At 39.8% G+C, this 24,642-nt stretch overlaps 1 protein-coding gene across 2 annotated transcripts in view; it reads right to left on the bottom strand.

Moving 5' to 3' along the window:
• The window catches only part of LOC101160884 (very-long-chain 3-oxoacyl-CoA reductase-B), a 44,852-nt gene extending 35,865 nt beyond the window's left edge, over window positions 1-8,987 (bottom strand). Inside the window, exon 1 of one of the 2 annotated variants that reach the window (XM_004066848.4) lies at window positions 8,669-8,987. In XM_004066848.4, the coding sequence (XP_004066896.1) occupies window positions 8,669-8,846 (178 nt within the window). In that variant the 5' untranslated portion in view covers window positions 8,847-8,987. The remainder of the gene's footprint in view (window positions 1-8,668) is intronic. The other variant, XM_011487565.3, reaches the window with a different exon arrangement.
• Between the last annotated feature and the right edge of the window lie 15,655 nt (window positions 8,988-24,642).

Here is a 24,642-nt window from a genome sequence, read left to right on the forward strand (position 1 = left end):
GTGATTGGTTGGTCAGCTCTAGGCCCCTCCCCCTACACGCATTTTAGCCACTCACAGTGGCTTTCCCTATTCTTCTCACACGCAGTGGCCGCCTCACACACAGGCATCACGCGAGTGTGTGCTCGCGTTTCATGAGTATGTGCGCGAGTGTGGCTGTGTCCGAATTACCGCCCTAACCCCTATATAGTGCACTATATAGTGCGGTCGCCATTTTGTAGTGCTGTCCGAATCTACAGTTCAAAAATCATGTGCACTAGAAATTTCCCAGAATTCTCTACGAAAAACCAGTGTGGATCGATGCTCACTCGATCGGCGAATATTGCCCAGAATGCACTGCGTTCATACCAGAATGCATTGCGTGTGACCCACAATACACTGCGTTTGAATTATTCAAAGATGGCGGACGGTTGCGCTAGAAAGAGGACTTAAAAATGTAAGTATATTTAAAAGTATCTTGTATATTTTGTAAAATATATTTGTAAATACGTAAGATGACTTGTTTAATATGTTATATTCCTCAATCGACTATCTACATTGTTTTGAAGCTCATCAATTTCGGTAATGCTAAAGCTAACGTTAGCGCGAATTAGCATTGAAGGCTAAAAACAAACGCTGTTGATAGTACATCAAAAAGCAGTGAGTTCTAACCGTAGTCATAAGTTATTAACACATTTTTAAAATGTGTTTATATATGTAGGGACTGACGAGGATGAGGAAAATCTGATCCATATGTGGATGGAGAAAGATAGCCTGTTTGTTATCAGGCAAGCTCGTGCCGGCGGATGGGAGTAAGAGACACTTGATCAGATTTGTATTTATTTATCATTAAACTGTAATCGTTGTCATGTTGGGGTAAAGGTTGTTGTTGAAAGAGGAGAGGAGGAGAGAGCACGAAGGGACAAAGAGTGACAGGAGAGTCTGTTAAGCTTACCTCGAGTTTAAAATATTGTTCACAAAATGTAACGTCGTCGTTGTTTTTGCAATTTGTTTAATAAATGCATGAACAAAAATGAATTATTTACATGTATTATTTAAATCTGAGCCATTTTTAACAATCTCAAAAGGATTTTCATATAAATATCAAATGTACATATTTACATTTTCGTTTTATATGTTAACATTTATTTTTATACATCTTAACAATAATTCTGGTCTTCTAGAGTCATGTGTGTCACAGTTGGAGCTAAAAGGAAAGCAGAGATCTGTCCTCGCAGACGGACGCCACTTTACCCGTCCTACTGGTTCCTGGTGTGGCTCAACATCTGTGGCTCCAAGCAGTCCCCTTCCCTGATGCACAGATTGTGCAGAACTGAACTGCAGGCAATGATTTTCATTGCAAAGGTTGGTTTTACTTCCAGTGCCCCCAGAAATATTGCTCTCCTCCTCATTTGCCAAATGCTCTCTCTCCACCACAGAGCGTGCCTTGGCGTGGTGCTGGTTGTAACGGGCCTGAACCGCATTCCTCATGGGTTCCCTGTAGGGTGTCAGCAGCGTGATGGGATGTGCAATGCAGGGATACCCACCATCACCCAAAAGGATCCTTCAGGTGGGTAATGTTTGATTTACATAAATTGGGCTTTTACGTAGAACCTGTGAACTGTGGACTGATCCATGATTCCCAACAAAAATATCTCTAAATTTGGCTTAGAGTCACATACAGCCTGCAGTTGAATGGAATAAAAAAAGCTTCCTGTTAAAATAACAAGCTGCATTTTCTTTTAGGGCCTTTATTCTTCAGTGGCAGCCCTCAATGCTCCCCACGACCTTTTGGAAGGTGGAAGACCAAGCGAGCTGCTATAAAACCAGAGGTGACTAATGGCAGTTCATTCCCACTGGATGCTGGGTGACCCTGCTCATCAGCTGGAGGATGCGGTCTGCCGTCCTGTGGACAACGTCACTTACAGTGGACCGTGGCATGTCAAAGGCCCTGGCTACCACACTGTATGATGTGCCACATGCCAGCCAGAAAAGAAACACCAGGACCTCAGTCTCCTGTGCCCCCCCCAGAGTGTGAGGAACCCGAAGCTGCTCCACCAGATCCTCTATGGTCTTGCGGGTCAACCGATCTGCGGGTCTGCCGGTCTGGTTTTGTGTCGGACTGACCGTCAGCGTGAAGGGCCACGACAGACACCTTTATGTTGGCAAAGCAGTAGAGACATGGAAGACCCTGTAAAATAGAAAAATAATTATTTCATTGAGAAAATTAAATCTGATTATTTTGAATGTTTCACTTTATTCTGATGTCTTACATTTTAGTTTATGACGTATTTATAAATGCTGGAAAATCTCGTGGTTTTTATGGCTGGGTTTTTGGATTTTTATATAAATATTTAAAAATTAAAGTATTTTTGTTTAAAACAAGTGATATGGTTTGACTCTGAATAAAAAATACTAAACTTTGATCTCACAAGTGTTTCATGTAGTTAGACTATACAGTTCATAATCCAGTGTTGAAAAATAATGTTAAAGCCTTACCCAGCAGACTGTGTAACCTTGAGCACAATTAGTAACAAATGCTTAAATTGAACTAATAAAAAAATTTTAAGTTTAACTCACAGGTTGTTCATGTCTGGCCAGGGCATCCAGAGTAAATCTGAGACGTCTGCTTCTCCTTGCCGTCCTGTGATGCTGCATATCTGCTCGTTTTTGGTTTGATCCCATGAAAAACGGTTGAATTATTGCCAGGAACACGGACAGATTCATATATAAAGCTATTTTCAGTAAGGTAGAAGAGAAAACTACAGGAAAAAATGCCTCCTCGCAAGAGCCCGTAAATCGTTCAGCGGCACAAAAATAAATATTGCCATGGAGTAATAACATGGGGGTTTATTTATCAACAAATACATAAAATCACCACCAATGTGTTTATAAATTTATTATTTATAAATCAGCCACATTTTCCATGATCAGAAAACAGCAGATTCATAAATAGTCTTCATAAAATGTTGATATTTATTATATTTTTAATTTGACAAATCGGTGTCATTCTCCGCGTTAAATAGAAGTAGTTCCCCTCCAGACCAGGTGGTGGCGGTAATGCGCCACTTTGTTTCCGTGCCAAGCGCCATTTGAAAACACCCGAAAGAGAAAACTAGTGAGCACGGGTGTCCGAATTGCTTTGAAAATTCAGAGAACTATATAGAGAACTATATAGTGCCGCACTATATAGGGTTTTAGTAGTTAGGGGTTAGGGCGGTAATTCGGACACAGCCTGTGTGTGTCTGCCTGCGTGCGTGTGCGTTTGCGTCTCATTGATTATTTCATTGATCATTGACGTGCCCCTTCCACGTTTAATGTATAAAAAAATACGAAGGGTGGGGGAGGCAAATTTACTGGTCGCACATGTGCGACTGGATGTAAAATTCAGTCGCACACTCTCAAATTTTGGTCGCAAAATGCGACCAATTGCTCGCAGTCTGGAGCCCTGCGGCGAGTGTGTCAGTTGGACTGAGGAAAGCCATGCTGCCCCCTCTTCATTAATTGGTCCCTCTGGAGCACTTGGCAACTGTATGCAGGTACATCTAAAAAAAAAAACTAAAAAAAACACACACACATTTGGACACAGTGGTCCCTTGCTGAATAACAGTTCACCTTTCATAGTCTCGCTGATTTATTTTTGGTACAATTTTGCATTACATTTTTGGCGTCCTGATATGCTGTAGCCCTGACAACAAAGCTGCTGTCAACAAAGCCGAAGTGTTCCCACACAGGAGAGCGTTAGGAGATGGAGGGGTCCTCATCTTTGGCCTCGCGTCTGCATTAGCCATGTTGACATGCTTACTGTCCATTACCTAATAGCATCTCAGAGGAAACTCACAGCTTACATTACTTTCGCCTCGGCGCAAAGTTACTACTGTGGCGACCTGGGGGTTAGCACCGCCTACAGCCACTAAGACTCATGGGAAGTGTGGAATCTTGTGTGTTGAATTCTTCACCATACCTGAGAGAGTTATGAAGAGAAGTGAGGTTCATGATGTTGTAACGCTGTTCGTGTCTGTTCATAATAAATGGGTTTTAATGCCAGAAAGGAAATGGAACAATCTATTTCTCTGTCTACTCTCTCTCTGAGACTGTTTGAGGGTGAGTGGAGTATTAGGTACAGACATCCAACGCAGCCAGTTAATTAGCAGCTCGGCTTTTGTTTCCCCGCTACGAGTGACAAAGCAGCTGGGTCCTAACTATGCATATGGGGGGAAAAAAAGAAAAAAACGTACCGAAACGCTACAGAAGTGAACCGAAACTGTCGCATCGTAACGGTTCAGTTCAACTACATCTATCGTTACACCCCTAGTCAATATGTATTAAAAAGTAGTTTGTTGGAGAATGATGTGTTACAGATGTTACCGTGTAGTGCTGGTACAGCTCATGGTGGTCAATTTGAAACTAGTTAATGGTAATTTTCAGTGTTTGTTTTGTTTTTTTCACTGCTTGAATTTTTCCACATATAGAATGATTAGTCCCCATTCCTCTAATGTTAAATGCTATCAAGCCCCTATGGGTAAGATAACATTATATGTACAAAGCTACCCTTTCTAATGGATCCCAGTAGTTTAAAAAAACAGCCTTAATCAAATGTGACGAGTAGCAATGCGTTAGAGACAAGAAAATCTCAACGTTGGACTAATCTTTTCCCAACTCAAGCAAAAACCAAAACTCTGAGGCAGAAGTGGGAAACAGATCCACATAGACGAAGGCCACGTCCTGGTGTGATGAAGTTCCCAGATGGTAGGTCAGCATGGCTTCTTGCCATGGTAGGGGGTTAGAAAGCCATCAGCTGGGGGAACAGACTCAGGGGCGAAGGGAAAATCTGACATTTCAGGACAAGGTGGCTTCATGCTGTGAGGTCAAAGCTTGGTCATCCTAGCAATTCAAGAAGCTCCTTCAAAGTTCAAAGACAATGTATAGTCTGTGGGGAGAAAGCCGTCCTTGAACACCTTAACTTCCTAAAAGAGATGCAAACGTTTAAAATGGTCAATGACGCTTGAATAAATGTGATGCAATTTCCAGGTGAGCGTAATCCAGTGCATGATTGTTGTTTGACTGTTTTGCTAATGTTTGGTATTAGATTGATTGCCATTACCTAACTTTAGTGTTATCTGCTTTAACATTCACATATGTGAATGTAGCATCTTTAGTATCCTAGTGAATACACTACTGTGTTAACCACTTGCTATCCATTTTGTTTTGTTTTGTTTTGTATAATTTACTCGTCTTTTTCTTGTTTTTGTAAGTTTTGTCTCGTTCTTGTCTTATTCTGTTATTTTACATTTGTTTCACTAGTCCAAAATAAAAAAGACTACTACTACTACTACTACTACGCCAACGTAACTGCTTTTCCTTAGCTAAACACCGCTAGCCTTAGCTTAGCACTTAGCATGGCTTCTACCTTTTCTGCTTTCACACCTCTTTCCTTGAACTGTAATCTGGATCAAACCTAAACGGCTGGATAGCTTCAATATTGCTCGCCATGTTTGTTGCATCCCTAATGTTAGGTTGTAGTTGTGAGGAGATGTAAGCTAGCGGGAGAGCATGAAAAACAGATGAGTGATGGTAAGGGGGGGGCGAGGTTGCTTCGCGCCAACGGCCCCGCCCAAAACTCAGAGGCAAATTTCTGATGAACTTTGGGCTAAAAACATTAGACTCATAATTAAAAGACAACTTTAGATCAAATGATTAAATTCGCCTTAAGGAAGGTATTGTCCCATGCCGCTACAACCACACACACACACATTCCAGGGATCCTGAGACTTCTGCATCTCATACAAGTCTCATTTGTGAATGAGTGTGCTCCAGTTATATAACCAGGCCGTCCTGTGAATCAAGTCCACTCTTTACAAAAGGCAACATTTGTCAATGAAAGCTGCAACCAAAGCCTACTTTTTGCCTCATTGCTCATTCGAAATCATTTGCACGTGTGATCCAAAAATAACTTGAGCCTTCTCTCCCCTCACTCTGACGTTTTTCCATTTTTAGATGCACGCATAAAAGATCAAGGGCAACTTCTGCTCCAACATCAAAACATTTGGTTTTCTCTAGGGGGACTGATGTGGCTGAGTGCACACGAGGAAGGAGAAGACTGAGCTAAACCTCTCTTTGCATTTACCCACCGCCGTCTCAAACAGGAAAGCTCAACAGTAAAATAAAGTTTGCTTAGCAAAGTGTCATTTTATCTGTTCAAAGCTCCAGCTTCAATATCGTCTGACATCTTTAATCTTTAAACTCGGATGACTATTATGTTGAAATGTGAACTTTGAGAATCAGACTCTGCAGTTGGAAGAAATAATGAGGTGACAGTTCAAGGTTCAACCAGGATGAACAGATGGACAGTCTTCAGCGTGATTTGATAATCTGCTGGAACCATAATCCAGTCACTCACTGGACTGCAGTTCACAGCCGTTGATAACAAGATCATTCTTTGTCTAGTGCACATGTGCCAAACTCAAGGCACGCGGGCCAAATTTAGCCAGCTGTGTCATTTTATGTGGCCCGCGAGAGCATAAAAGTTTTTAATTGCCAAAAAATAAAAAATAAAAATTGGTTTGTATTTATTCATATCTACAGGGGGAATCAGACTTGAAATATTGGAATGGGCAACTATACATTAGGACTTAAAAACTGTCCATATAACCTAACCTGTCAGAATCAAATTCAAAAGGATTTATGCTAGAATAATAAGCAAACATATGTGTTCTATGCAACTGTAATTGTCACTTTAAAAAGTTAGAATAAATAAACAATCAGTTATTTAACATTAAGGATCATTCATTCATCTTCTTCCGTTTTGTCCCTTTCGGGGTCACGGGGCTGCCGGAGCCTATCCCGGCCCCCGGTTCAAGTCCTGGCTGGGGACCTGAAACAGAACATCAATGGGGGACCTTTCTGTGTGGTGTCTGCATGTTCTCCCTGTGCATGCGTGGGTTCTTTCTGGGGTCTACGGCTTCCTCTCACCGTCCTAAAACATGGCCATGTCATGTTTGTGCTGCATTAATATGTGGAATTTGCGACTTCTGTTTGATTTAGAGTCCATTTATACTGTACTTCCTTTTAATATTTCAAAAGTTTATTTTAATCTGTTTAGAGAAATATCATATTCCCATTTTTTTAACCAATCATGAATACATATTCAATACAAGCTTCAGCAGATTGGAGGGAAGTTCATTAACCCTTAACAGTCTTGGACCTTTCTGAGTATTTTTGTTCCTACTTTACAATTTGCTCCATTCATTTATCAGTGAAACTGCTTTTGTGGCAATGCTTGATTTTTATCTTTTTGTACAGCCCCAGCTTCTTTTTTAAATAGATGTGTTTCACTATATTGCAGAATAATTCCACAATGACCCCTACACTGTCCAAAACATTCAATTCACAAGATTAAGTTGTCTTTTTTTTTTACTGCAAAAAATTAACAAATAAATAAAAATAATTTTAGAAAAGTTCACAAAAATTAATAAGAAGTTATAAATCCCTAAACAAAACAAAGACAAGGTTAAAACAATGTGACAAATTTCTAAAAACCAGGTTAAGCTCCACTAAACTACTACTACTCCAACGATTCATTCCATTTATTCCAATGTGTCATAACTCTTGTTAAAATGTCAAAGCTGAAAGCCTTTTTGAAAACGTTGCACTGTAATGTGATGTGATCGGTAAACTCACCGGAGACTTTAGGGACTACTGAGGGTTAAAAACTGAAAAACCTTCACTCTTTCAGCATCAAGTAGTGAGTCTTTTCTGTCCTCCAGACTTGAAAACTGATGCCGTTACAAAAGACTGCCTTCAGTTGAAAGCACACTTGAGAAAAATTTTATGCACATTTTTATGCATCGCTCTTTAAGATTTAACAGTAAAGTTTATCAATGTAAATAAAGATGATTCCACAAAAAGCAACCTTTTTTATTTATTTTTTTTACTACAAATCGAATATGTACAAATCAAAATTTGTTCTACAAGCTTCTCGCCTAAAATTGGCTGGGACCACTGCTGCAAATAGGCATTAAACCACCTTGGCTCCAAAAATACCTTAATTTAGCATTTATTTGAAAGAAAAAAAGAAAAGAGAATTTTATTTTGTATTTATTTATTTGCCAAAGCTGGAAATAAACTGAGGCATCGAAGGATAAAACATCGAGCAGAGGCCTTGAGTGCCTGCATCAGCCTGGTACATTCAGCCAGAAGAGGTCAGTGCCTAGCAGCATAACTCATGTTTGAAATGAATTCCTGCAAGTCTGGGACAAAACTGGAAATTAACTTTTAAGGCTGAAATGACCTATTAGATTTGTGTAAAAAATAAATAAAAGAGAAACAAAGAAGTAATCATGAGTTAAATAAATATTTAAAAGTAAGTGTCGCCAGTAATTGCTCAATTCACTCACTTTCTTTCAAAAACTGACATTTTACGCATTTTATACACACACACAAATATCATTTATTTTAAAAAACTGCATCCAGGTAACTTTTATGACAACTTTATAAACATTATCCCTAACCCTTTCGTAATGCACTAGCTTTTATTGTGTTATTAAACATTGTTTAACTTAAAATTGTATTTCCCCGTTTCAATGTTTGTTTGCTATCTGGTTTTACTTTAGCCGCAACTGTAGTTCAAATTTGGTCATATATTGTTTAACAGGTTTCTAAATGTGGCTGAAGTGTTGTTCCAATCGCTCACCTGCCCACTTTCCGAGTCTGTTGGGTGACACGAGGCGCCCGTTACCGAGCACCCACACCCGGAGCCCGGACAGCAGCCGGTACACGGAGCAGAAAGACAGCCAGACCGCGGTCACAGCACCGAGCCAGAACAGCGGCACCTCCACGGCCCGCAACACGGCTTCCCCGCTCGACGACATGCCTGTTCCAGCCACACCCGGACCGAGTGACCGCGAGAGCGCAAGAGCTAATCCTTAAATAAAGAAGATAATAAATGCTCCAAGTACAGCAGACAATGATCGATGCTGCGATGATCACTTCCGTGTCACTGTTTGGGTGCTTCTGATTGGACAGTTTTCTTCTTCGATGTTTTATTTGAGATAACTGCTACCGTTAGCGCCGTCCTCCAATACACTTCCGCCTCACCGAAGGGGGGAAATCGAAAACACATTATTTACCGATTTTCAAATAATATACAGCTTGTATATATTGTTGTATATTATTTTAAAAAGATGATTTAAAAAAAAGAAAAAGAAACTTCCAAAGAAATATATGTAGCCTTAATCAAATCAACCGAGCTCAAGGATGGCTAATTCTGAAATTTTCGGTTACATTTTTCAGTTTTTACTATAGATAATGTAAATATTATAAATGAAATTAAAGTTTTTTTTCTTTGTTCATATAGAGACATTTAATCTCTCCTTTTATAGAAGTGTTCTGCAGCCAAACTCAATCAAATGTCAACTATTAGGTGTGTTGATAATTTTGCAAAACAAAAATTAAATAACTAAACAGAATTTGTAATATATCTGTAAAGTAAAAATTAAGAAAAAGAAAATGATCAAGACAATGTACCAAATAATTAAAATGTAAAAAATAAATCATAACATTTTTTACAGTAATATTTTAGTGGAATAAATTTACAATGACATCAGTATGGAATTCTCAGTATCAATTGAAGAAAATTGTTTGTTTTTTTTCTTCCAATTTTTAAATAACTACATAAGCAAAGACTTACAAACAGGATGGGCACTAACCTTATCTGATGTTTGTGGATAAAGTAAGTAGGAAGAACAAAACCGTCAGGCGATGAAGAACACATAAACAAAACATGTCATTGACATGGAAACATGGTGGCTTCCCTGGGTTTAATTTTAGGTCACCGAGCAGATGAGATGAGGTTAGTGTCCAGCCTGTTTGTAGTTCTTTGCTTTGGTGGTTCTTAAAAAAGAATTAGTACGAAAATCATTCTCTTTTTTAATGCATGAAAAGAATAGAATGAAGATAATTCTTTTTTGTTTGTTTTTTTACTGAATGTGGCTTCCGTTACATTACGAGTTGAATATGAAAAAAAATTGTATGAATGTAGGATTTTCTTTTTCATTTTCTTTAATTCTTTGGCAGCACTCTATCAATAATCATCTTTGTGATCTACAACTGGCAAGACTTATTATCCCCAAAAACCATCAAATGTCAAAGAGTCTATGATAAGCTATGTGTTTAGAAACAGCACTGGTCAAACATGTGTGATAGGAGCAGATATGTTCATTGTTATTGGGAAACAAATTGTCAATTTGTATATAAAAATGTTTCTAATCAACAGTGTAAGCTAAAGTCTGTCTGTTAGGTTTTATCTGTGTCACCTGAAAAGGGGAAATTACAAATATGTGGCAGCACTGTTTAAACCGAGCAGTGAAGTCTTTGTCCAAGAATCCCACATCTTTTGAGAACATTAAATAAAAATATTCATTCATTCATTCATTCATTCATTCATTCATTCATTCATTCGTTCATTCATTCATCTTCCAAACCCGTTTTGCTCCTTTTTGAGGTCACGGGGCTGCCAGGGCCTATATCCCGGCCACTCTTGGGCGAAGGCAGGGAACATTCTAGACAGGTCGCCAGTCTGTCGCAGATAAATAAAAAAAGAATAACTAAATTTATGACCGAATTCTAAGCAGAAATATTTTATTTTTAAAATATTTTACCAACTGTGGTGTTTGTTTGGGATGCAAACACTTAGTCAAAAGCAGGAAGTTGCATCGATTATAGGTGCTCAACTTCTCTGTTTTGTTTTGTTTTCCTTTTACAGCATATTAAACAAATATCACTCTTTCATTTTTTTTTCATTCTTCCTGGTGCACTATAAAAAACAATGGTTTATTCTTTCTGAATCTCTAATTTAATCAATCAAAAACATAAAATAAAACGAAGACTAAGTTTGAAAACAATCACACAAATAAATTATGTTATTAATATATTTATGGAACAAAGGTTCTTACAAAATATAGACTTTCAGTTGTTTTTATATTGGTGCTAACTCAGGTCATTACTGCATCCAAGAGAGAATTGGTTCTCAATGATCTTCCTGTTTAACCCTTGTGCTATCTTAGGCACTTTAACATTGGGAGTTGGGTCATCTAGACCCACTAGACAGTGTTCTGAACCTTTTTTCTTCAATAATTTGTGATCTTCACTGGTGTCCATGGATTACATGAAATCTTTATCCACTTTTGTCATGGTACGAATAACTCATCAAAGTAAGGGTGGGGTCATCTAAGATAGCACAAAGGTTAAATAAAAACAAAATAATAAACAAGCATGAAATGTCCTCTTTCCCTCTTAATTTATGGAACACATGTTGCACCAAGAAAGAAAAAGAAATTACAGTTTTGCCAGTAGGAATAACTTTTATGTCCCTGACATTGTGTATAAATAAGCTAGAATTCATTAATAAAGTTCTACACAAATACAAACTGAATGACAGTGTGTACATTTGTTCCTTTTTAAATGCTTTTGCTTTTTGTTTTATCTTTTTCAAAGGAGACTAACAGATACATCTTATTCTTGCTTGTTGGTCAAAATGACGTATAGACGCACTCCTCAGTTCAGCCAAGTGGAGCAGGCAGCAGTGGTCCACAATGTTAGCGTTACATAAGGCTCATTGCATCCAAAAATAGAAATGCAGCACTTGCAAACTGTTTGCTGGGAGTTTTGACTGGAACATGAATGAAATCTAAATTCCAGTTTCGGACCCAAATGGACCAGCACCTGTTGATGTCTGTGAGAGCCTGCAGGGAAACGCTGCAGATCTGCCGTCTTTGTGTTGGTGAGGAAAGTTTGAATGAAGTCATGAAAAGATTCAAGAAGAAGGAGCTGTAAAGAGCAGATTTAGATTTCTGGAGTTTGTTATAAATAAAATCTTGGAATTCCACTAAAAATGTTAAAATTATTATTAATTATAGGAATGATTTTGTGTGTCTATCTAATAAAGTACCACAGTATACCTTTTAGTATGCTAACCCCTTTATTACATCTGCTTAGTTTGATACATACATCACATCCACTGACTTCTGAAAATACATATCTCCATCAAAACACGTAAAACAATCCAAAAACACATTTATTCACAAACACATAAATAAGGAAGAAATCATTTTAATATCCCACTGAGCTTTTATACTTTTGTCAAGAAGAAGCGTCATTTATTCTGAACCAAACATTATGGTTCCAAAGAAAACAAACAGCTCAAGTCCGGTTTATTTCTTTTGCACCAACTGAAACAAATGATTGACCAAAGCACTTTAAAGTTAAATGAATAAAAGAATAATGAAAACGACTACAATAGAATCACACACCAGTTCAATGAATATAATGGCAATAGCTCAATTCTCAGAAATCTCTTAGGTTTCATTTGTTTTTCAACATCAAACTGCATCTGAAAAAAAATGTTTAAAAGAAAGGATTGGTTTTACATTTCAAATCATCAAAAGTGCAAATAAACTTGCATGGAAAAAGACAAAAATAAATCAATTCAATGAAAAAAATACTGCGGGTCGTGCCTTACAAAGGATGCACCGTCACGTAGTTCCACATGGACTGACAAAAAGACAGAAGAAGCATCTGAACTGGAATAATCTAACAGACGCATGAAACTGTAAGCCTCTTTCAGACATATAACTTCATTAAGTTATTATTCATTCAGATTTGACACACTTTACTGGTTAAAAAAACAACTTGTTGTTCATTTCAAGAGCCCAAATATACCTATAAGTCACAAGGGGAGGAGCAAACATGATGTTTTAGGGTGCCTGATGACATTCCATCATTTTATCACTCTTTTTATCATGGTGTGTGTGTCTCTGTGTGTGTGTGTGTGCAGGGGGGGGGGGGTTGTCTGCATTGTTTTTCTTGTCCTTTTTTATTTTTAAATTTTGATTATATTTTATGCAAAGCACTTTGAGTGACATGTGTTGGAAAATTGTTACACAAATAAAGGTTGATTTGATTTGATTTACATTTACATGATATGTCTCCGTACAATCTATAAAGGCATTTCCAGTTTCACAGCAGTCTGTTGTACTGATGTTGTGCACATTAGCAAATAGTCTTTTGAATGGGATATTGTGTGTAACCGTATGTCAATTACAGTTTATTATCAAAATTCCAACTCAGGAAGGTTGTTTCATTGCACAATACCCAAAATACTGAATATGAAATGTGCGGTAAATAAAACTATGTAAACAGAATTTTGTAAAAAGACAGACAGCTAAATATTGAAGCAGGAGTAAGAAATTGTCTCTAAAAAATTGACTTTTCAATAAAATCTGTAAAAAACGTAAAAGTAAAAAGTCCCACAAAACTGAAACAAAATTAAACAAAGTCAGTTTGATACCTGGAATATTTTTCCAGAATCCAGAAAAATAAAAGTAAATCATGAGTGACTCACCAGACGCAGCAGCAGCACATCCTCGGTACATAAAATGATCATTTGTTACAGGTAATCATAAAAAATGCATAATTTTATTATATTTTACAATATTTCTTCTCGCTCAGAAGTTGTGTGTTTGTGTTTGACATGTATCTGACAGTAAAAGGGGGGGGGGGGACTAATATCATAGATTATTTTCACCCTCTCGCATTCACATCTGAATTTAAAAAATGATCACAAGTACACACACAGGTGGACAAAAAATAGAAAATAGATGATGGGGAACGGGATGAAACTAATTATTCCTTCTGCGAAACTGAAAAAGTACAAAAAAGATGTTATCCTCAGACATGTTATTCTTTACAAGACATTTTTGCAGACACCGACAACCTGGTAAGGAGGTAGATTGCTAGTAAATATGTGAAGAAAAAGCATAATGAATCACATGTAAATCACATAACATACCCAGTTCTCTGTAGCAAGCAATATTATACATGACAGCTGTTGCAGCAGAAGAAGAAAGAAGTAAAGTTTGAATTTGAGGACATTTTATGGCATTTATGACTAAAAATCTGTGAAAATTAGGCATAAAGGTGCATTGATTGGAGAGAACCGCATTTTTATAAGCAGAAGATCGTGGTGATGTAAGCTGATGTAGTTCCAAATAACCCCTTAATCAATACAGACATTTTCCGCAGCCCTTGAAACATTTGTTTTGTTTCAGAGCTCGATGGAAAACGTGGTGCCTGATTGTGTTGCTCTGCAGGCAGCTGGGGAGCGCACGCGTCCACGTGTCAGGTGTGACTTCTGGTGCTTTCCTCCTTCTCCGCCATGCATGCATCGCAGCTTAGGATGCATCCAATTCATCTCCACATGCGTGGTTGGGGTCTAACATCAGGCTGCTGCACGTGAGCGCATGCAGCCCCCCTTTTGCAGAATCTCACTCTTGGAACACGGAGCCAAGTCTTCGGTGTGAATCTCGAGTGACGTGAACGTCCTCCACGAATGCTTTTTGGGGTAAGGGCTTCCCAGATTAATGAATGCACAGCAAGCCCAGACCGCAAAAAGATTCGTGACGGACAGCTGCTTGAAAAAAAAAAAGAAAGAAAAATCCACTCCCAGACCCACAGTCCTCGACCTTCGTCATCCTCAAAGTGCTTTTTGTGCATTTTTCTTTTTCCATGTGCACACGCCGCCCTTCTTTTCTGTTGGAGTTTTAAACAGCACAACTGCCATCCACTACACTGCTTTTACCTTTGCAGCAACAGGCAGCTGTATTATTAAAAAGAGCGGCGGTGGAGAGAGGCGGCATCTTCCTGCTGATCCAGACTTTAACGCGCAGCAGAGGAATGCTCGTCCTCTGATTGGTCGGGACGAGGAGTCAGCCACCAATAGCTACACCGGGGAAAAGAGCACTTAAGCAGGAGGCCAACGCACCTGGCATTTGCATGAGTCTCCACTGAGGACATTATTAAACTGTTAGCCTTATAAACAACAACAAAATAACGAATAAAAAACACATCCAAAGCGAAATGAATCACGTTGACAGGCAAATCCGGATTTTCCCGGGCGCGCATTTTACGCACGCGTCGATGCGCACCTGATTTCTTTATTAAAAAGAGAAAGTTTTCTTCATTAGCAGCTGTCGCTGGAAGGGCCCCACCTTCGCCTCGCTTTCATTGGGCCGTTTAGCCTCTCAGTCTTGGCCGCGTCCCCCTGCCGGTCACGATTCCCCCCATCTGTCTAGAGCGCACCGGAGCCAGACTCCACTGACGCAGCACGCGTCTTACTCACTTTTAGCAGTCACGACTCGAGGCTCATCGCGCTCACAAGCAAAAATAAGCAACTATATATATATATATATATATATATATATATATATATATATATATATATATATATATATATATATATATATATATATATATATATATATATATATATATATGCATAAGGGAGATTTGCCTTTTCCGTGAAAACATCAAGGTGCCCACAGTGGCACTGTGAGGCTGCTTCGTGCAGAATCCTGCATCACTTCAGCACCACAGACGGTGGACAGCTCCCTGCCCCGGTGTTAAAGCAAAGCATCGGGGTCCGTAAGCGCCCCTGTTTCGGAGGAAATGTCCAATTTCACCCACTAAAACACAGAAAACACACCATCCACCCGGTGACCACAACTAAGGGTGATTCCCTCTGTAGCTCGCGCACACAGAGCAGCGTACATCCGTCCAAACACGCTGCACAGACTGCAGAAATCCTCACTTGTGTGCACTCGTGACACCGCGGTTTTTTTTCTTCTAGTCACATCCCACTAGAATTCACCACCTGCAGATGCCCGACATTTTGCAAAAACAAGCATCTTTTTTTTAAAGATCACTAACAACAATAACGTTAAAGGGACATAAAAGGTGCAGCAACAGCAAAGGCAACGCTACTCACCGTTTTAGCCGAACCTTCCCTGGAAACACAAGTTGCATCTAAAAGAAACACAAAACAGGGGAGGGGGGGGGGATCGCTGTTTTTTGTGTATAAAACTGCTTCGGTTTTTCTGCTCCTCTCAGTCTTACTCTTGAATGGTGTGCCTTTTATAGGAGTGATGCCCCCTATCTATTTCTGGATCACGATCCAACCCCGTTTCTATTTTTAGCGCGCGCGTGATGAAAAAAGAAAAGCTCCTCGGAGGAATTTCGGGCGTGCGGCGCTGGTGAGCTCGCGCGAGCTCCCGCCCTCCCCGCATCACGCCGATCATGATATACAGAAACGGTTTCGTTCGGATTGATCAAAGTCTGCAGATTTGACCATTTTCTGAAGGAATTAGTCTACTCCCGAAAGCGCTATCGACGCGTAAACGTGGAGACACCCACTCCAGTTTTTTTTTTTTTTTTTGAAATTATGGAAATGAGGCAACAATAAAACAAAAAACTCAACAACTTGGTTATTGTAAAGATCACAAGAATAAACTATGTTTTGTGTGCAACAGCGAAACAAATGGACACGGAAAACAGTCCTCCTCACTCATGGGTTGCGTCAGTCACACAAGGCATTGACGTCAGGTGGAGAATCTCCCACATCCTCAGCCTCTTTTACCTGTAATGTCCCCCAGAAAACAGCAACCGGTCCCTGTTCTTAAGAGCTCTAGGAGCTGGGAGCGAAGTGGTGAGTTAACTGAAAGAAAAACACAATTTTTCTGCACATACGTTGTTTTTTTCTCTACTATAAATGTGTTGCAAAATAACTCAGGCTGGGTTTTCCTTTTTAGCCGAACCACAAGTGGCTCTCAGTGTGAGGAACTGCACTAAAAAAGAAAAAAGGTGGAGGGGCTGCCGCGGTCGGTCCTGCAGACTCCCCCCCAGCACAGGGCAGAATGCTGAAACGCGTAGTAACGGAGCGGCACTTGGCCGACCGATGATGCTATTTTTAACTCCCATAGTCGACATGCTTGGCTGGCGCTGCGGCTTTTCCTGCTCAAGCAAAATGCAAACCCAGGGCACCTTCCGATACTGCGCTCCTCTTCACACACATAGACACACAAATAAACAATAGACATCTGGATTTTAAGAAGCTCTCATTCATTAAAGGTGCAACCTGCAGGATTTTTGTGGCACTGCATCTGCACGAGCTTAATTTAGAAACATTTTTGCCTTTTACTTTCACAATAAAAGATCTTAATGGCATGGATTAGAAGCCTCAGTATTTTTACTTTATTAGTTACACCTTGCCAGTGCCGGATTGGAGCCCGTTTTGCCCCTCAGAACTGCCTTAATCTTTGGTGGTGTAGATTCAATGAGGTAGTGGAAACATTCCTCAGAGAGTTTGATTCATATTGACATGATGGCATCACACAGGTGCTGCAGATTTTTTGACTGCACATCTATGATAAAAAATCTTCTGTTCCACCACATCCCAAAGGTATTCTATTGGGTGGAGATCTGGTCACCATGGAGGCCATTTGAGTCCAGTGAACTTATTGTCATGTTCAAGAAACCAGTCTGAGATGATTCCAGCTTTATGACAGGGTGCCTTATCCGGCTGGAAGTAGTCATCAGAAGATGATACGCTGTGGTCAGAAAGGGATGGACATGGTCAGCAACAATACTCAGGTAGACTGTGGATTTGGAACCATGCTCAATTAGTACTAAGGGGCCTAAAGTATTTTTAAGAAAATATCCCCCACACCACAGTTGATACAAGGCAGGATGGACTTTTGTGTTGTTGTTGTTGCCAAATTCTGACCCTACCACCCAAATCTTGCAGCTGAAATGGAGACTAATCAGACCAGTCAAAGTTTTTCAAATCTTCTACTGTCCAGTTTTGATGAGTCTGTGAATTATAGCCTCAGTTTCTTGTTCTTAGCTGACAGGAGTGGCACCCAATGTGGTCTTCTGCTGCTGTTCCCCATCGACGTGTTGTGTGTTCAGAGATGCTCTTCTGCAGACCTTAATGGTGCTTTTGGTGCTTGTTTGAGTTATTGTTGGAACCAGTCTGTCCATTCTCCTCTGACCTCTGACAATTCTGCCCCACAGAACACTGGATATTTTCTCTTCTTTTTTTCGGACCATTCTCTGTAAACACTACATATTTTTGTGGGTGAAAATCTCAGCAGTTCCGCAGTTTCTCAAATACTCAGGCCCGTCTGGCACCAACAACCATCCCACATTCAAAGTCACTTCAATCCCCTTTTTTTCCTCATTCTGATGCCCATCTTGACCATGTCTACATGTCTCAATGAGTTGCTGCCATCTGATTGGCTGATTACAATTTTGCGTTAACGAGCAGTTGGACACGTGTGCCGAATAAAGTAGCCAGTGAGTGTGTATAGTGAGGTTTTCACAGACAATCCTTGGGTTTCTCATGTTGGTATATATTTTTGAAGCAATAAAAAGTTTGAGGGATATAGTAGTTTCATTTTAACCCAATTTAGGATTTTCCTGAATTTTTCTTCAGCTTTTTTCCCTGAGTGACAGTAACCCAGCAAAGTGAGTCCCTTTTTAACCAAGTTGGGTTAAAAAAAGGGACAAACGTAGGTCATGTTTTGGAGTTTTTGATTTGATTTATTGTTTTTATTTTATTTCAAGCATTATTGTAAAAAAATACAACAAGAAATCCCACAGATATATCAAACTCATTTCAGGAATAAATTAATGCATGGATTAGAAAACAAAGAAAAAGTGATGAAATGGTAAGAACATCCCCTTAACAGTGTAATCACAACTTTTGCAGTATTGCATACGGTACACACTTAGGTCACATTAGATTAATTAAATATAGTGAAGATGAACTAAAGTTAAGTAGAGTTTGATTTATATCTTGAAAAGGAGTGGGAAGAAGCAAATTTACATAATGCCACCCTTACTGAGTTATTTCATTTATATTTCTACAAAGTTGTCGCAATCTGGTGTTTAGTGTGTGTGTGTTCCTAATGATGTGACTCCGCTTAAGATTGAAATTTTTCAGATGCTATATTCTTACAAAAGACACACCAAACTATTTGCCACTTTCTTTGTTAGTGAGTGAACTTTGACAAAAAACTACATAAAGAGTATTCTTGTAAAACTTTTATCTGTGCACAAATGGCTTCAAAATGTTGCACATTGTCTGAAACAAGTTGTTGATGTATTCCACAGAAATGCCCGCTGCATATGGGAAACTAAAAGAACACACGGCTCAGTACAGAGGAGACATGCTTGGGTCAGTATGTTCACCTGCTTCTCAAGGACGAGAGTCCTCTGGGGTCAGCATGTTCTGCAGAGGGAAGACAGATGGTTCAAAGGAGGTGGTGGAGGCATTTATGTCTCTGACCCAATGAAAAGCCAATACTTCACTGCCAGAGTACTTACAAAGACATCCACGAAGACAAGTCCCACTCCCAACATCGATGATTTTCGCCCAAATCAAGAAACCTGTGTCGAATTCTAGTTTCTGCAGAGCGGCAAGACTTCATTAGAAATTCGCCTCTGAGTTGTCGGCGGAACCGTCAACACAGAGCAACTCCTTCCCCTTCCTCCCACCTTTCCTGAGAGCTCTCTGTTTATACTTCTGCTAGCTTACAGCCCCTGTCAACCCCAACCAAACATTAGTGATGCAACAAAAATGACAAGCAACGTTAGAGCCATCCAGCCGTACAGTTTTGATCCAGATGCCAGCTCGGACGAGGAAAATAAAGACATACATGGATCTATTTGTCTGCAAGTGGATGCATCAGAATGCAGCGGAGCAGGGAGCTGGTGCCCCGCCCATTGTAGTTTCTACATCATAAATACAACCTTTTTAAAACTGCTTTTTTTGTGTCTGCTCCTGACTCACAGTGATTTGAATAAAGAAATACCAAGAGAAGGCAATTTTGAGTTTCATTTTATCTTTAAATTTCTTGCCAGTAATCTCTGAAAACTTGCTTGAAACCAGCCGTAGTAGATGGTTTTCCAGCTCATGTTTTAACATTTTATTTTTCTATGTGGTTTTTCTATATGTCCCAATTCCATTTCATTTTTGACAGCAACACCAGCTCCTTTCAAAATAAAATCTCCCCTGTGTCAGATAAACTAAGCAAATTTACCTCAATTTAAAATGCCAAAAAGTCAAACATGATATTTTCTATCATTATGACTTTGGTGTGCCTTCATCCTTTTTCTACTTTAATAAGAAATATAAACATGTCAGCATTGGTGAAGAATCTATTTATTTAACCCTGGTGCTATCTTAGATGACCCCACCCTTACTTTGACGTGTTCTCCCTACCATGACAAAGGTGGATAAAGGTGGAAAGATTTCATGTAATCCATGGACACCATTGAAGATCACAAATCATTGAAGAAAAAAGGTTCAGCGCACTGTCTAGTGGGTCTAGATGACCCAACTTCCAATGTTAAAGTGCCTAGGATAGCACAAGGGTTACTGCAGTTATAAACATTAAGAAATTTGCCTCTGAACAGAAAAGACACTGTTGTGCAGCAGAATATAAGTGTGCTTGAAGTTTCTTCTAATATTAAGCCATGCTGGGGAGCACGGATGCTGGGGAGCACGTGATGCTGTAGTATCGCGAGAGCCGACGAGAGGAGTGTGGTGAGTTTACTTGGCGGCGCGTAAGTTGTGAACAAACATTTTTGATTTATTTAATTACACCGCCATATTTAAATAATCCAGAAAGTTTAAAAAATAAAAATCTAAAAAAGTTTGTCAAGCATTTGCCAGCCTGGATGACCTGGAGGACCTGGAGGATCTGGAGAATTACATCGACGAGTGTTTCAATACCTGCCTCATGAAGAAATCCAACACCGCCACTCCGTCCACCAAACGCAACCGTCCCGAAGACTCCCCGGGGGCTGCCTCCTCCCCAGGCAGCAACATGAGTGATATCCTGGATTCAATTGATAAAAGGCTCTCCAGCCTTGATTGCCGTTTAAATCTGCTGGAGATCCTCCATAAGGAATTCCAAGGTCTGCGAGAGTCTCTGGAGTTCAGCCAACAGCAGGTGCAGGAGCTCGCAGCGGAGAACCAGGCCCTCAGAGAGACCGTGAAGACCTTGGGCCACGACACCGCCCGTCTCTCTGAGGAAAACCGATCCATCAAGGAAACCCTCCTGGATCTTCAGGCGAGGAGCATGAGGGACAATCTAGTGTTCGCAGGGATTCCAGAAGAGGCAGGGGAAGTCCCAGAGAACATTGTTAAGTCCTTTATAGAGGTCCACCTGAAGCTCCCCAAGGAAGAGGTCCAGAAGATCTCCTTCCACAGGGTTCACCGGCTCGGAGGAAAAAGGCCGGACAATCAGCGTCCCCGTCCTATTGTTGCTAAATTTGAACATTATAAACAAAAGATGCAGGTAAAAAGCAGAGGGCGAGAGCTGAAAGACACACATTACAGCGTGAATGATCAGTTTCCAGGCGAGATCCTCCGTCGGCGGAAAATCCTCTTCCCGCTGAGGAGGAAGCACCTGTCTGCTGGAGCCCGTGCGGTGGTTGCCGTTGATAAACTTTTTGTGAATGGCAAGCTGTTCCGGGACCCAGAGGTAACACCCTGGCTGTGCTGAAGGCTTTCAGAGGCGCACTGACATCTGCGCTGCCCAGAAGAAACCCGCAAACTTATTTAACTAGGAAATAATCGGATCATCAATAATCCACACCTCTCAGGAAAAGTGTTTTTTCTTTCTCTCACATTCATGTTTCTGTTGTTGTTTCGTTGTTTTTGTTTTTTGTTCTTTCTCTTTCCCTCTCTCTTTTCTCTTGTCCCCCCCCCTTCCCATGTCCTCATATGTGAATCAGGTAAAGTCAACGCAACCACGGTGAGTATTTATTTATGCACGGAACGGGCGCGCGCGCATACTAGCGCGCATAAGAGCATGCACACGCGATCCCGCACACACACGTTGATAAACTGCAAAAACCTCACTTAGGCTCACACAGGACGCACATAACATGCAGCTCATAGCCAAGACACGTTCACCCATAGCGCTTGTCAGTGTAGCAGGTACGCACAGCGGGCACGCGCACACGGACGGGCACACGCACTATTTAGCCTTGCACTCTCCCGGTTAGAACAGCTATGAACAGTCTTAACATCGTTAGCTGGAATGTGCACGGACTTGGTTCTGGGCCAAAGAGATTGAAAGTGTTAAATCACCTGAATGATCTTAAAGCAGATATAGCTCTGCTGCAGGAGACCCATTTATCATTATCAGCTGGTCATCTCCTGTGCTGTTCCCAGTATCCAGCTATGTATTCTGCCAGTTTCAACTCCAAACAAAGAGGGGTTGCAGTTTTGATTAATAAAAATGTTACATTTACTCATAAGGATACAGTTACTGACCCAGAAGGCAGATTTGTAATCATTAATATATCCATTCAGAACAAGGACTTTTGCATAGCCAGCATCTATGGTCCTAATGTTGACGACTCTTCCTTCTTTCACAGATTCTTCACCTCACTCTCAGTTCACTCTGACTCCACAATCATTATAGGAGGAGACGTCAACCTTGTTTTGGACCCTGAACTTGACAGACTCAGCACAGCAGCAAACCAGCGTACATGGCAGTCTGCAAGTATTCTAAAGCAGTACATGAATGATCTGGGTCTCTGCGACGCTTGGCGCTCATGTCATCCAAACACTAAGGGGTTCACCTTTTTTTCTCCAGTTCACCATTCACAATCTGGTTTAGATTATTTATTAGTCAGTAACTCCCTTTTGAAAGAAATTAAAAGTTCCAACATTCATCCAATTATTATCAGTGACCATGCACCAGTTTCTGTTACTATTTCAAGGGAAGTACCCAGACCCTCGGGTTCAACCTGGAGGTTTAATACGTCTCTGTTAAAAGACCAGGAATTTATTGAATTCTTTAAAAAAGAGTGGGCAACCTTCTTAGAATTCAACGATACTTCTGAAATATCACCAAGTATTCTTTGGGAAGCAGCAAAAGCAGTCATGAGAGGGAAAATCATCTCTTATTCAACGCATAAAAAACGCAAGGAGAAAGCAGATTTATTAGAATTAGAAAATAAAATCAAAACCCTGGAGACTGCTTATGCTGATTCTGCACAGGAACACATACTGGGGGACCTGAAAAATTTAAAGCTGCAGTTAAATGACATCATCAATAAACAAACACAATTCCAGATACAAAGGCTTCGACTGGAAAGATATGAAAACTCAAATAAATCTGGCAAATTTCTAGCTAATCAGCTTAAAATTAATAAAGAAAAATCAACAATCACTTCGATTATGGACCAAACAGGGAATGTCACCCATGACCCGGTAAAAATTAATAATGCGTTTAAAGACTTTTATCAAAACTTATACACTCCACAGATCAATCCATCAGAACAAAGCATCAACTCATTTCTCAACAATATAAACCTGCCCAAGTTAAACGAAGATCAAATCACAAATTTAGACTCTCCGCTCTCGTTGTCTGAGCTTCATGAAGCTCTGTTACTTATGCCTAATGGTAAAGCACCAGGGCCTGACGGCTTTCCTGCAGAGTTTTATAAGGAATTCTGGGAACAACTGGCACCAACGTTTTATAAAACGGTAAAATTTATATATGAAAGCCAATCTCTACCACCTAACATGAACTCTGCCAACATTATCCTTCTTCTAAAACCAGACAAAGACCCCACGAGTCCTTCAAGCTATCGCCCCATTTCTTTAATTAATGCAGATGTAAAAATTATCTGCAAAGCACTAGCACAGAGAATAGAAAAAGTCACTCCTCACATAATTGACTTTGATCAAACTGGATTCATCAAAGGCAGACACTCGGATGACAATGTCCGCAGACTCGTTAACATAATAGACTTTGCCACCATCAAAAACCAGGAAATGACTATACTATCACTGGATGCTGAAAAAGCCTTTGATAGAGTAAATTGGAAGTTCCTCATTGCTGCCCTCCATAAGTTTGGGTTTGGAGAATCATTCATCAATTGGATCAAAATATTATATCACAACCCCAATGCATCAGTTAGAACTAATAAACAGACTTCCAACAGGTTTTTTCTTGGAAGAGGAACTAGACAGGGTTGCCCACTCTCCCCCTCTCTTTTTGCAATATTTATCGAGCCTCTAGCTGCAGCAATAAGACAGAATGAGAGTATTAAAGGAATTAAAACCAAACACAGCCATCATAAAATTAGTCTCTATGCAGATGACATATTACTGTTTTTAAGTAATATACATTCTGTAAATGAAACGGCAACAATCATTAATGAATTCTCTTCTATATCAGACTATTCCATTAATTGGAATAAATCTGTTTTATTACCACTGAACAGTAATGCGGAGCAAGGACTCACAATACCAGTTAAATCAGGCAATATAAAATATCTAGGTATTTATTTTTCCCCCAAAATATCAGAACTGGTGCTGCTAAACTACACCCCATTACTGAAAAACATACAGGACGATCTAACACGCTGGACCAACCTGCCTTTGTCCCTTATGGGCAAGGTAGCCACGGTTAAAATGAAAATCTTACCCAAAGTTAATTATCTCTTCTCAATGATTCCCACACAACCGCCATTAAAATGGTTCAAAACATTAGACTCATCCATATCAAGCTTTCTATGGAACAATAAACCTGCAAGAATTAGTCTAAAAACTTTAAAATCTGCAAAAAGCTGTGGAGGATTAGAATTACCTAACTTCCACAATTACTTTCTTGCAAATAGATTACAATACATCTTAAAATGGTTAAAAAATAATCCAGAAACCAACTCATGGTTAGACTTGGAACAGGCGTTATGTGGAAAGATCAACCTGTCAGATCTTCCATTTATTAGTCAAATAGTTAAAAA

This window comes from Oryzias latipes, chromosome 3, assembly GCF_002234675.1.
Source record: "Oryzias latipes chromosome 3, ASM223467v1".
In the NCBI taxonomy this organism is placed as follows: domain Eukaryota; kingdom Metazoa; phylum Chordata; class Actinopteri; order Beloniformes; family Adrianichthyidae; genus Oryzias; species Oryzias latipes.